At 44.6% G+C, this 12869-nt stretch overlaps 1 protein-coding gene across 6 annotated transcripts in view; it reads right to left on the bottom strand.

Moving 5' to 3' along the window:
• AMBRA1 (autophagy and beclin 1 regulator 1) overlaps window positions 1–12869 on the bottom strand; it is a 180858-nt gene that overhangs the window by 93722 nt on the left and 74267 nt on the right. For all 6 annotated transcript variants that reach the window (XM_056801858.1, XM_056801859.1, XM_056801860.1 and 3 more), the window contains 2 exons: window positions 2414–2494; window positions 1193–1293 (listed from right to left, as the gene is read on the bottom strand). In XM_056801858.1, coding sequence (XP_056657836.1) covers window positions 1193–1293; window positions 2414–2494 — 182 coding nt within the window. The remainder of the gene's footprint in view (window positions 1–1192; window positions 1294–2413; window positions 2495–12869) is intronic.

Genomic DNA, 12869 nt, shown 5'->3' with positions numbered 1-12869 from the left:
GGCTAATTTCTGTCAGACCCCTGGGGGTGGGGGAGGAGATCAGGAAATGGGGGAAAGGAGTCACCGGAGGCGACGGGGGGAGAAAGCCAACAAGCAGCTGCTCCAAAAAGCTAAATGCCAAGGAAATATAGATTTGCCCAGAGTGGAGGAGCAGGAGGTGCTGTGTGGGGTGGTGAAGGCAGATGTCTGGAACAAAGCAGGGTGGAGGGGAGCTCTGCTGGGTTGCCTGGCAGCAAGTGACTATCTTCCAACAAGGAGTTCCACGTGCTGTCCGCCAAACCACCTAACTAAGCGGCCAGGAGAGACTCGGCGGCCCAGGCTCTGTTCCCAACCAACAGAAGTCATGGCATGGCAAGTTCCCCAACAGGGCCTATGGAATATCTGTCCAGCAGAAGAAAAGAGAAATGGAACCTTGGGAGACAAGAAGCTGGAGGTGGAGCCTCCAGAGGAGGGGATCCTGGAGGAGCCCTGCTGCCTTTCTTCTCTGCTTCTCAGATGCATACAGACCCCCAGGCTGTCTCCAAACAACCCACTGATGAGGAAGGGTACAACTCAAGTACCCGTCCCACAGGGGAGATTCCTCAGTGCGTGGGAAGGACAGGGCCATCCGCTCAGCGCAGACGGCCTGTCATGTACTACTCCCCAGCCAGAGGACACAGGTCAGTAACTAGTTAAGATTTCTCAGTCCTCCCTTTTTTTTGCCATGTGGAGTCAGCCAAGCTGGCCCCTTGGGGCTCATTCCTCCCCCCCTCCCTGCCTTGGAAGATTCCAAGGCTGTTGGAAGCTACATATGCTGGCAGTGCCCGAGGTTGGAAAGGTGTGTGTTAAGCTCCTAATTGAATCACTGGATCTGCCTCGTGAGTGTCTCACCAACCATAACATGAACAAGATGCCTTATCATTTGATTAGAATCGCTTCAAAGAGCATCGTCTCTACATTAGGAAGCAGCCGATTTAAATTTAATGGGGAGGGGGCATAGAAAGGGGAACAGGAAGGGGGCTTTCAAATGAGCCCAACACCAGATTCTGGCATTCAGTCGTCTCCTCACTGCCGAGCCGGAGTTAGGAGATCCTCATAGGGCATTTTCAGGCAAACAGCATGGAAAAGTGCGAGATGCCTTTACAATAACTTCCAGGGGCAGAAGCAGGAAGCTAGGGTGGCTTCCCAAACCATGAAAGAAGCATCTACTTACCTGCCAGGACTCTATTAACAGAGGAATGAGTGGCCAACCCAGGCTGTCCTCGTTCATGGAAAATCCCAGCATAAGGCAAGTATTCGGGCAGCAAGAAACGCCTATGAAAAGAAGTTATCACATCACTCCAAACAATGGAGGAAACAAGGGCTCACCCACCAAGCCCAAAGCCATAATGGAATCCAGACAGGCCCCGGAAGCATCCAAGGACTCCCCAAGCTGCTGCTAATGACCACAGCAAATCTACAAAGTACTTAAAAAAAACCTTAGTATCCATTTTTTTTAACCCTTACCCTCCAACATGGAATCAATACTGGGTATTGGTTTCAAGGCAGAAGAGTAATAAGGGCTAGGCAATGGGGGTTAAGTGGCTTGCCCAGGATCACATAGCTAGGAAGTATATGAGGTCAAATTTGAACCCAGGATATTCAAATTCCAGGCCTAGTTCTCTATCCATTGTACTATATAGCGGCTCCCTTCAAAGTGCTTTTCATACATTATTTGGTTTATATTCTATCAAAACTTAGTTTCTTCTCTGCTTTTCCTAATTGAATGAAGTTTCTTAGACTTGGGCAAGTCTCTTTCTTCTTGTGTACCCGCTCTAAACTTTCTTCATTTAAAGCATCCTATAAGTCTCTTGTCAATTCTCAAGTTGGGAGTCTGCAGTTCAGCAAAGCAGGACCCCAGCAAACCCCTAAATACCTGAACTAGAAGATAAGAGATCACCCCATCCAACTCCTCCACCCCTTCCTTTTATGTATGAAAAGAAGTGGCTGGCCCAAGGTCATACATAAAGTCCATGAAAAAGCTAGGGAGACAGTCTAGAGCTGTGGCATGCCACCCATGGGTCTTTCCCCTACCTCCTCTGCCATTTGGCTACAGGATGAATAATTCTAGATGTTATCCAACCAGGGATCAGAAACAAACTTTAACAAGTCAAAGTTGGGGGCAGCCGGGTAGCCCAGTGAATTGAGAGCCAGGCCTAGAGATGGGAGGTCCTAGGTTCAAGTCTGCCTCAGACACTTCCCAGCTGGGTGACCCTGGGCAAGTCACTTGACCCCCATTGCCTAGCCCTTACCACTCTTCTGCCTTGGAACCAATATACAGTATTGACTCCAAGGCGGAAGGTAAGGGTTTAAAAAAAAAAAAAAAAGAAGCCAAAGCTCTCAGTACATTTCTCCCTGCAAAGACTATTTCCCTAGCTGCCCAAACAACTCTTACCTGGGGACAAAGCGTCCAAGTGAAGGGGCAGACATCCTTGCATTACGTGGTGCTCGGTGCCTGGATCTGTCTCCATTGTCCCTGAAGGAGTGGGAAAAAAACCCAACAAATGAAGAGAATCATTTAAGTCCAATCACCCTTCCAACCAAAAGTGAGCACTTGAAACCTAGCCCCTCCATGCAAAAAGCTTTGGGGTCACTTCCTGGTCAGGCCCCTCCACATACCTCAGGAACCTGTCAGGGCCCTGCCTGACAACATTCAGGGCTCCAAAGGGATAAGGAATGAGATGTGGTAGAAAGGATGAGACAAAACACTGTGCAGGATCAGGAGGGCAAAGATGCTGATGGCAATCAAAGCAACTATTGAAAGTTACCACTTCTTTTATAGGGGGAGAAAAACAAGCTGGGTCTCCAGTACAAAATTTCCGCATACAAAGTAATAGGTAATGATTAACAGAAAGACCTTAAGCAATTACTTCACAATCTGCCATATATCAGTGATTTATAGGGGATATGTTGTGCAGGGGTTACTTGATACATATACAGGAGTTTCCATAGGTTATATGATGCATATACAAACCAGAGGTTTCTAGGGGTTTTACACACAAACATAACCTAGATCGAGAAGGGAGGAGAAGCATGGTTAGGAACTTTCTGCTTTATGTCCCAGAGCTTTGCTTAATGGGGTCTCAGGCTTTGCCTCCTACAGAAACCCAAACATACTTTGATTTTCCAGAGTAGTTCACCTAGGAGACTTCTAAGCACTGTGCAAAGCAGTTTTATTAAAATGATCATTAAACAGACCTCAGGATTAGATGGAGGAAGAGGAGAGAGGCTTTCGGTAGCTGATACACTCTTGAAATCTTGTCAAGTCTCAACTTGGAGCTCTATATGAGACTTCTAGGGAACTGGAATGGGACAGATTTCTTTTACTAGATTAAATCAGACAAAGTGGCTTCTGTATCAAGGACTCCTGAAGAGGAGAAAAATTGTCTCATCAATTTCACTTAACATGTGAGGCCTCTCAGCAATACTTGCAAAGGCCAATGGGGGGGGGGGGGCGCCACAGACCTAAAACTACTGGAAAATGCTATGTTAACCCAGGTCACTTGGACCTGAGGGAGAAGGAAGACAAAGTTTAGAGTTAGGCTACTTTTGTCTTTCCTTTCATCATGCATCAAGCTAAAAATTGCTGAATTTGTATCAAACTCTGTTGTCTCCCAGTGTAGCATCCTAACGGGATGCCCTAAGCAGAGGGAAACATGTACATCTTGTCCATCAATCACCAAATGGAAGTCACAAGAGAAAAGAACAAAGACACCAAAGATGGCTTTCTGTTTTCTTCCCAATGAAAGGCCAAGAGTAAAGGGGTCTATTCAGTGAATTCGTGACTTAATGAACTTCACAGAATAACTGAGCCTCTGAACCATATCACTTTCTGAATTCCTTCCTCTAGGTTAGACCAGGAAGATTCTTCTAGAGCTGGCCTAGGGCCAGAATTTCAATGTCCTCTTAGCTTTTGAAGGTCCCCAGAGGAGATCTAGAAGCCAATAAGAGGAAGCATGGCTTAGCTCTTATTCCTGGTAGAAGGCAAGTAAACAGCAAGCCCTGGAAGCCTAGGCATTAACCAGTCAACTAGGCATCAGAATTTGGTCTCTGCTTCCCAAACAGACAGTGCTGACCCCCACCCACCGCTAGCCCCGCAAACTCTTTGCCTCTGACCCTCCAGACTGAAGGAAGAAGGATGGACTAGGAGGGAAGGGGGAGCCTAGAGGGGAAGTGGAAGGTGCCTCAAACTACAGAGAACCACTGCTAAGCCAACTGACTTGTCCAGCTGCTCACTGAGATAGGGTCTGTTTTCTCCTAATTGTATTTTAGAACCTATTAACAAAATCTGCTGGATAATTTCCTTCTGGAAGGGCCAAAGTGAAAACTTCAATCTACCTTGCTTTGAGCCTCAGACTTACTAATGAGTAAACAGAGGTCAGTGAACCCGCCAGAAAAGTCAGCTCTGCCATTCTGCTGGAAGGGTCAGAAGCCACAAGAAAACAGTTCAGTCCTGCAACCAGAATCTCAGATTTCTGGATTTGGAGGGCTCAGGTGACTAGCACCAGGTTTCCTTTCACAAACCAGTTAAGGGAAGAACTTTATCTCCAAATAAGGGACATATATTCAGACCTTGAGGTGATGATGACCACCTTTTGCTCTCTCTTTCTGGAAATACAAAGAACATTGTCACTATTCTCTATTTATTCCTGGCAGGGACAAAGAAGTAGTCATCAAATAAACACCATCTCTTTTTCTTAAGACCATTTTCTTGGCATAGCATGAATCCTAAGAGATATTTAATGGTGGTCAGCACAATCCAGAACACAAAGTCAGATTATTTGAAGGCAGCAACCTAGCTCTACCTATGCTTGTCTAAGCAAAGTGGGGTGGGGGGTGGGGGGGGTGTCTTTCTTCTTCCTTCAGAAAAGAATAAACACTACCAGCAGATAATGGATGAACAATGCTTTGAGATTCCTGAAGGGAAGTTGCTGCATAAAAAGAAAATAATGGAAATGATCCCAATTGACTTCAGTACATGAAGTATCAGACTGAAAGCTAAGCCAAGAACTATAAATAAAGGTAAAACAACAACAACAACAAAACCAGCAATGTATCAAGTAGAAGGTGATAGCTAGTGACTGCCCAAAATATCAATGTTTCTCCCTAGGCTTCTTTAATGTTTTTTATAAATAACGGGGAGGTAAAAGATAAATGGCATTTTAATGAGACGGAACAGAAGATTTCCAATCAGCAAGTAAAGAAAACTCTTAAAGAATGAGAAACAAATATAGTGTGATCAAAAAAATAGTGACACATGACAGACATAAACTACAGGAAATAGGTTAGCATAGTATGGTCTAGCATTAGAGGGCCTGAGTTCAAATTCTTGAATTCCCTGTATGACCTTCAACAAAACACTTCAGCTTCACTAGACCTAACTTTCCTATCTGTACAATAAAGGGATGGAATTTAATGACTTTTAAGGCCCCTTCTAGCTCCAAATCTATGTTGTACAAATAGGTGGGGAAAGCTAATGAAGCCACCACCAAAAAAAAGGAATTAAAAAAAAACTTCAAATATCAACTATTCAGAAAGGATTACAAATGCAATCCTGACAAAGGGAGTCATTCCTTCAGTCAACAAGTATTTATTAATCACTTGATCTGTGCTAGGCACAATGGACAGGAAGAGAAAGCAGGCCTCAACCACTGGTAGAGCTTCTGTTCTCCCTAGGGAGACAATAGGTACACATATAAATCAATTGAAAAAGATCCAAGGAGGAGGCCACTAGCCCTGGGGGGATGGGAAAGCTGCATAGCCAAGGTGGCATGTGAGTTGAACTTCTGAAGAAACCAAGGAGGAGTACGTTGCAAGTGCAGGAGAGAGCCCATGAAAAGGCACAGAGATAGAAAGTGGAGTCTGGGCATGAAGAGCAATGAAGCTGATTTGATGGCCCCACAGATTGGTTGAATAATATATATGAAGGCCGGATAAGTTGTCACAGGCATTAAATGGCAACTTAAATGACAAAAGCAGTTTTTATTTCTCCTAGGAATAACAGAACCAGGGAAGGTGAATGAGGGAGGGAGGGGCATGGTCAAGAGGTTGTGCTTTGGGGAAAATCCCTTTGGCAACTTATTGCGATACCTGAAGCTAGGAAACAGTGAAAAAAATATTTTAAGACTAGAGGCAAGCAGTGAGAAGAGTCTGAACAAGTGAAGACATGGAGACAGAAATGGAAAATTTGGGAAGAGGAGTGGGTAACAAATCATGAGCATCTGATTTGGACCCGTTGAAGTTGAGACACTTACAGCACCTGTGGTCTGAAATATCCAACAGGCAGTCAGTGATCAATGTGACCAGAGCTCAGGAGATACACTAGGGCTGGACATTCAGATGAGTCATGTGCATGGAAATTAAATCTCTAGGAGCTAAGGAGGCTGCCCAGTGAGTGAATCTAAAGGAGAAGGGGGCTAAGGCTCAGGAAAGATTATCTAGCAGAGGCTTAGAAGGGATCAAATTGGTAGGAAGAGAACCCAAACCAACTATGGTCAAAAACCCAGCCTGGAAAGTACCCAAGAAGAGAGGCTGAGAAGGATAAGAACCATGAAAAGGCCTTCAGAAATGATAATGATAGGATCACTGGCAGTTCTAGCAAGAGCAAATAATGAGGCCAGAATCCATGTTGGTCAGTCAGTTAGCATTTAAGTGCCAAGCACTTAGAATAAAGACAAAGAGAAAACCACATGCCCACAAGGAGCTCACATTCTAATGGGGCAGACATCAAGTAAATAACATCACTAACAGAAGTTCTACACTACATAAATGGGAGATAGTCTCAGAGGAAAAGCCCTGGATGGGGAAGAGGGGGCATCTGAGCTAAGACTCGTGGGAAGGGGATGGAGAACATGCCAGACATGAAGGACCATCTCACGGAAAGGCATGGAGTAGGAAGGTAGTGTCATGTGAGAGGAATGGCAAGGAAGAACAACGATTCAAGAACATCTGGAAAGCCAGAAAGTCTAAAAAGACTGGAAAGATAGGAAGGAGTGAAGCAGCAAAGGGCTTTTAATGTCAGAGAGGATTTCATATTTGGAGATGGAGGTATCAGGAGTGAATGGAGTTCATTAAGTAGGGAAGATAACCTAATCAGATGTGAACTTTAGGAAAATCAGCTGAGCAGCTGAGTGCAAGATGGATTAGAGAAGGAAGAAACCTGATAGAGGGAGACCAACCAGTAGCAATAATCAGACGTCAGGTACAGACCTGGTGCAGGAGATGGGCATTAGAGTGGCACCTGGGTGATCAGAGACAGGGGCACCTATTACAAGAGATGTCCTGAAGGTAGAAACAACAAGAACTGAGTGAGAGCATTTCAAGCCCAGAAGACTAAAGGGACAGTAGCGTCAGAATAGAGAAGTTTGGAAAAGGGGAGGACTTAAGAGGAAAGACAAGGAGTTGAGTTTTTGATACAAAGAGTTTGAGACAACTGTGGGATATCCAATTCAACGTTTCTAAAAGGCAGTTGGTGACTTGAAACTGGAGCTCAGGAGAGTAGTTGGGATTAGCTATAGAGAGCTCAGAATCACTTTCCTGGAGATGATAAATGAACCCACTCAAACTGATGAGATCTCTAAGTAACAACAACAATAACAGCACTTAAACAGGGCTTTGAAGTTGGCAAAGTGCTTTACAAATTTCTCATGTGATCTTCACAACTCTGGGAGGCAGATGCTATTATCAACCCCATTTTGCTGATGAGGAAACTGGGGCAGGCAGAAAATAAGTGACTTGCCCAGGACCACACAGCTAATCGGTGTCTGAGGTTGGATTTGAATTTGGGGCTTCCTGAATCCTAGCAAGACAATAAGGAGGGAGGTCATAAGAGAGTTCAGAGAACACAGACAGAAGGAAAAATCCCTTGGGCCTTGAATGTAAGATTACAGGCATCTCAGTCCAGGGAAGAAATGACAAAGTGAGCCAGTCCCTGCCTTCAGAGGGCTTACAGTCTCTGAATCCCTCTGTAAATCTGGCTTGAACTAAGTGCTAGCATTGAGAGAGACCTTGGAGGTGGGCAATCAGGATAATGATTTATCATTATATATGTAGAAAGGGGAGCTGTATGAAACAACTTGCAAGAAAAGCCAAAAAGGACAGCCTGGCACATTTGGGAAACTGCACAGTTAATGAGAATCTACAGACTGTTAGAAGAGCTCTGGGGAATGAAAGGAAGAAAGGAAGACAGGCTGAATACCAGGAAGAACCTTCCTGATTAGGAAATGCCTCAGAGAGAACGTTTGCTGGAGGGTAATAGGGGAAATTACAGTATAAGGGCCAGCTTCCAAGAAAACCAAACTGGGGGCTGGGAGGGGGGAGCACACCACAGAGAGTGCTTTACAAGGGACAGCTACAGATCACAGTGATATGAATCTCTTTGGCCTTGTTCCCCCCACCTCAGAAGCCTCCCCACGATCCCTTCTTAAGAGAGACTTTTTCAGGGAAATACCAGAGAAATCAATTTATGAGCCAAGGTTGCCTTAAGCCAGCAGGAGAGAAGTTGGCTGTGTTATTAATGGCTTTCCTGGGTGTTGAACTGTGCACAGGTCTGATTACCTCTCAGAGGGACGTTTGGGAAGGGGAGGGGAACAACAATAAAAAAGCCTTTATGAGATCAAAACTGCCCTTCAAACAATCAAGAATCCAAGATAAGTGCTGAGTCCAAGAAGATTCATCTCCAAAACAAGAGAAAACCCAGCAGCAGCTCTCCTGCTCAAGACTTGGAATTAATTGCCTCAGAGAGAGGCTGTAATTTAAAGGAATGGGGAAATAAACCTCTGGTCCAACCCACTGTCTGAGTCCTGGCCAAATGGTCAGGTGCTCACTGCTCCTGGTTGACAAACAACTCTAGGTTTGATCCTTTGTAAAAAAGCAAGTTAAGAGAAAAAAGCTGAAAAGAGCAATATCCTTCTGACAGCACATGGCTAAAGCTATGGAAATTCAGAAAGAAAAGGATCCATTCCCTGTCTACCTCAAATCTGTCCAGCCCAGCTCCAAATATCCTGGCTCTGGGGTTGGCCTCCTGACAAGCAGTACCTCTCATTCTCCCAAATTAAAAGGTATAAAGGCCAGAGGGGGATTAAGTTCTTGGAGAGGCACATGCTAGAAAGCCTCCTTTTCCTTAGGAGCCTGACTAGAGGTCATTCTCCTAGAATAGAAGGAATTCTTGGTTGGTCTCCGGAGATGAGCTACACTGGGGAGAGATGATGCCAACTCTCATTTCCATGTTAGTTCCCTCACTTACCAAACTTTTTGATTGTAACAGCATAAATTATGCAACAGTTTAACAAAATTATTATGCTCTTCCTATTAAAAATACATTCTTTTTAATTGATTACTTCTATTTTATCCATCCCCAATTCCCTCTTCTCCTCTTTCTTTAATGAACCACGCTCTTAAGTACTTGGGCCACAAGAGAAAGAAATCCCTAATGAAGGCCTGAGATTCTAGACTCAGTATTCCTTAACTACTTTTAAGCCAGCTGACTCCAAAGCTAAAAGGAACATCTTTGTAAAAGTTAGCATTTACTGAGCACTGAACATAGGTTATCTCATTGATTCATCATAAGGTACTGTTATGATCTCCAATTTACTGATGAAGAAACTGAGGCTGAGGGATTTTCACTGACTTGCTCAGGGTCATAGAGTGGAGGCAGATTCCAGACCTGATTCCAGGTCCAGTACGCTCTACAAGATGCCACAACATTCCACAACATTTTAAACCTTGGGCTAATAGGCCAACAATGTATCTGCAAATAATCCCACAGTGATCGATGCCATTCCAGAAGAAGTCACTTACTCGCCCATGAACGTCATTCAGTTCAACATTTAACTCCAGGTGGGGACTGGTTTTCCATTAGTAAGGATGCTAACTCCTAGAGATCACCTACACAGGACTGCTAGGTTGGAACAAACAAGCCACAGAGAAAATGAACCAGGAGCTGCAAACGGTGGCACCTCCACAGAAGACGAAGCCCTTGAGAAAAGCCTTTGTACTGAAGATTGAACCAAGACAAAAAATAAATGTGGGTGGGATGGTCCGGAAAGGGGGAGGGCAGCTCATTTCATTCCCTCCTATTTCAAGCACTGGATCTAAACACTGCAGTCACTCAATAAATGGGGCTGCCTGGATGGCTGACTCCAGGCCATCCTGGTACAGTTTATGTCAGGAGAGAGAGAATAGCAAGAACACTTAAAATACTACCTTTCATCAAGGCCCCGCCTACACTTCAGGCTCTCAAGAGTCCCTGCTTTGGAAGCTAAGGAAACAGAAGGGAATCCTGATCTGGGAGGCAGGTCCCTATCCAAAAGTGATCAGACAGGAACTTGTCAAAAAATTCAGAGAGGGCAGTTCTCTATCCCCTTTCTTACCTGCCAGGCATTTATTTAGCAGCAGAGTAGCCACCCCTGCCCATATTGGCAAGTAAGTTGGATATTCTTAGCCCTGGAAATTCAGGAGAAAAGCAAAGGAAGCTGAGACAAGCCATAAATTACAAGCTGCAGAGTCTATTAGGAAAGTAGAGATAATTACTTTATTAGGATCTTCAGCTTGGGGATCAGAAGGCAAGAATATTATTACTACAGCATTAAGTTTTACTAATCTTAATAACAACAGCTAGCATATAAATGTATGTAGATATGTATTCATATCTATATATGCATGTATACGTGCACACATACAAGAAATGCCTTACAAATATTATCCCACTTTATCATCACAACAACCCTGAGAGAGGAGGTAGATGCTGCTATTATCCTCATTTTACAGATGAGAAAACTGAGACAGACAGCAGTTTAGTGCCTTACTCTGGATCACACAGCTTTTAAGTGCCTGATTTTGGATTTCCTGAAGTCTCATTCTGGAATCTCTTGGGGCCCACCTCCTTCTCCCACTATTGAGTTCCTCCTGGAGTCTCCTTTTTATGACAGGGACCAGAACAACCTTCATTCCCCTCATGGTCCTGTTCTTGGCTTCCAAACATCAGAACCCTCCCCATTCTCCACTTTTTCAGCTTCCTTCTGTGTTGTCCTCCACCCTCAGAATGGAAGCTCTTTGAAGCCCTGGCACATGGTAAGAGCTTAAAAAAATGCTCATTTCCTTCCTTCCTTCGTTCCTTGGGAATACCTTGTTACAATATTAACAACATGCCCAGAGTATTTCTGGGGAGAAGAATAACAAACTGGGGCGAAAAAATAGTGAAGAAATTCCTAAGAAGATCCATCTTTCAGCTGAAAAGAATACTTCATAGGTTTCTTGTCTCCAAGCAAAAATATGAAGTCCAGCTCTCAAGTCAGGATCTAGGACTTCTGCAGCTCCATACTAGGAGCCGCAGTTGGCTAGCATATGAACAAGAGTGTTGCACCTGAAGTCAGGAGGAGCAGAGTTCAAATCTGGCCTCAGAAATCTACTGAACAAGTCACTTCACCTCTCCCAGACTCAGTGTCTTTATCTATAAAATGAGAAGGAAAATAGTGTCTACTTCCCAGGGCTCTTATCTTGAGATCAGATTTGCAAAGCACTCTGCACATCCTACTAGTTCTCTCATTACTGTTATGGTGATGGTTATGGCCACTATTGGCAACTGTTTCCAAAAGCTCAATCTAACTAACAGGTATCTGGTATGTATAGTGGAATGCTCATACCACCTGCTTCTAGAGGCTAATCAGTGGATCAAATTTAAAAAATCTGTAAAAAGGGGAAGCTAGGAAGCACAATGCACAGAATGCCAGGCCTGGAGTCAGGAATACTCACTGTAAATTTAAATCTGGCCTAGCTGTGTGACCCTGGGCAAGTCACTTAACCCTGACTGTCCCGCCTTTGCCCTTCTGTCTTAAGAGTCTTCATTAAGGCAGAAAGAAAGGGTTTGTTTTTGGTTTATTTAAGTAAGAAATATATGCAAAGTGCTTTAGAAAATTTTAAGTGCCATACAAATGCCAGCTATCCTCTTCCTCCTCCTCATCACCATCACCCTCATCTGAGAGACCTTCCAGCCTATTCCCCCAGCAAGGACAAAGAGTAAACTCTTCACACAGGCTGACCTTTGAGGTGAAGAACCAAGAAGCTTTCTTCATCAGGAGGACAGTGGGGGAAACACTGCTGAAAGCGGATTCTGGCTTTGTCATTAGATTGTTCAGCCAGTAATAAGGCAAACATAAACAAGAAAGCTACAAGTGCCCAGTCAGAAAGGGCAAAGACAACCCACTGATAGGTCAACGTTTCTTCAGTTTGGAAGTAAAGCTAAAAGTCGCCGGGATAGGCCATCTGATCTGTAACCTGCAGTCCCCCTCCACGCAAAGGGGTGAGAGAAATGGGGGGAGGGATGGGCAAAGTGCCCATGAAGGCTCCCAGGGACCACAATGCCAGCTACAGGGCTTCTTTCCCTTCTCTTGGAAGCCTTTAGAAGACTGATGGTCGTTTGTGTATATAAACATATTTTCCTGCCCTGCAGTGAGAAAGAGAAAGATTGTAGATTCCTCATGGTTAATGCCCAAGAACTTAAAGGTTCTGACCGATTTCAGTCTGACTCCTCTGTGGACCCTTAGCCAGTTTTGAACTGAAGACTTCTTATCTTCAGGCCCGATTTCTATTGACTGAGCCTTCTAGCTGCCCCTTGGCAATGTTCAGAGCCACGTACCATGCTGTGCCTTCTGCCTGATTCCTGTGCCCACTCCTCCCCACACATTCCCCTCGTCTGAAGAGCACATGGCCGTCAAGCATGGAGAGCAGCAGACCACAGAGCTGGTAAGACTCAATGTTCACTGGTCTACCAAAGGAGAAGAGCTGTGCACAACCAGCCAACATCCCCCACCGCCCCCTGAGAAGTCCTGGGCTGTAGGGCTGCATGGTGACTA

This window comes from Monodelphis domestica, chromosome 6, assembly GCF_027887165.1.
Source record: "Monodelphis domestica isolate mMonDom1 chromosome 6, mMonDom1.pri, whole genome shotgun sequence".
NCBI classification, from domain to species: Eukaryota; Metazoa; Chordata; class Mammalia; order Didelphimorphia; family Didelphidae; genus Monodelphis; species Monodelphis domestica.
Note: the sequence above shows the minus strand (reverse complement) of the source record. Positions and strands in the feature narration are given on the sequence as shown.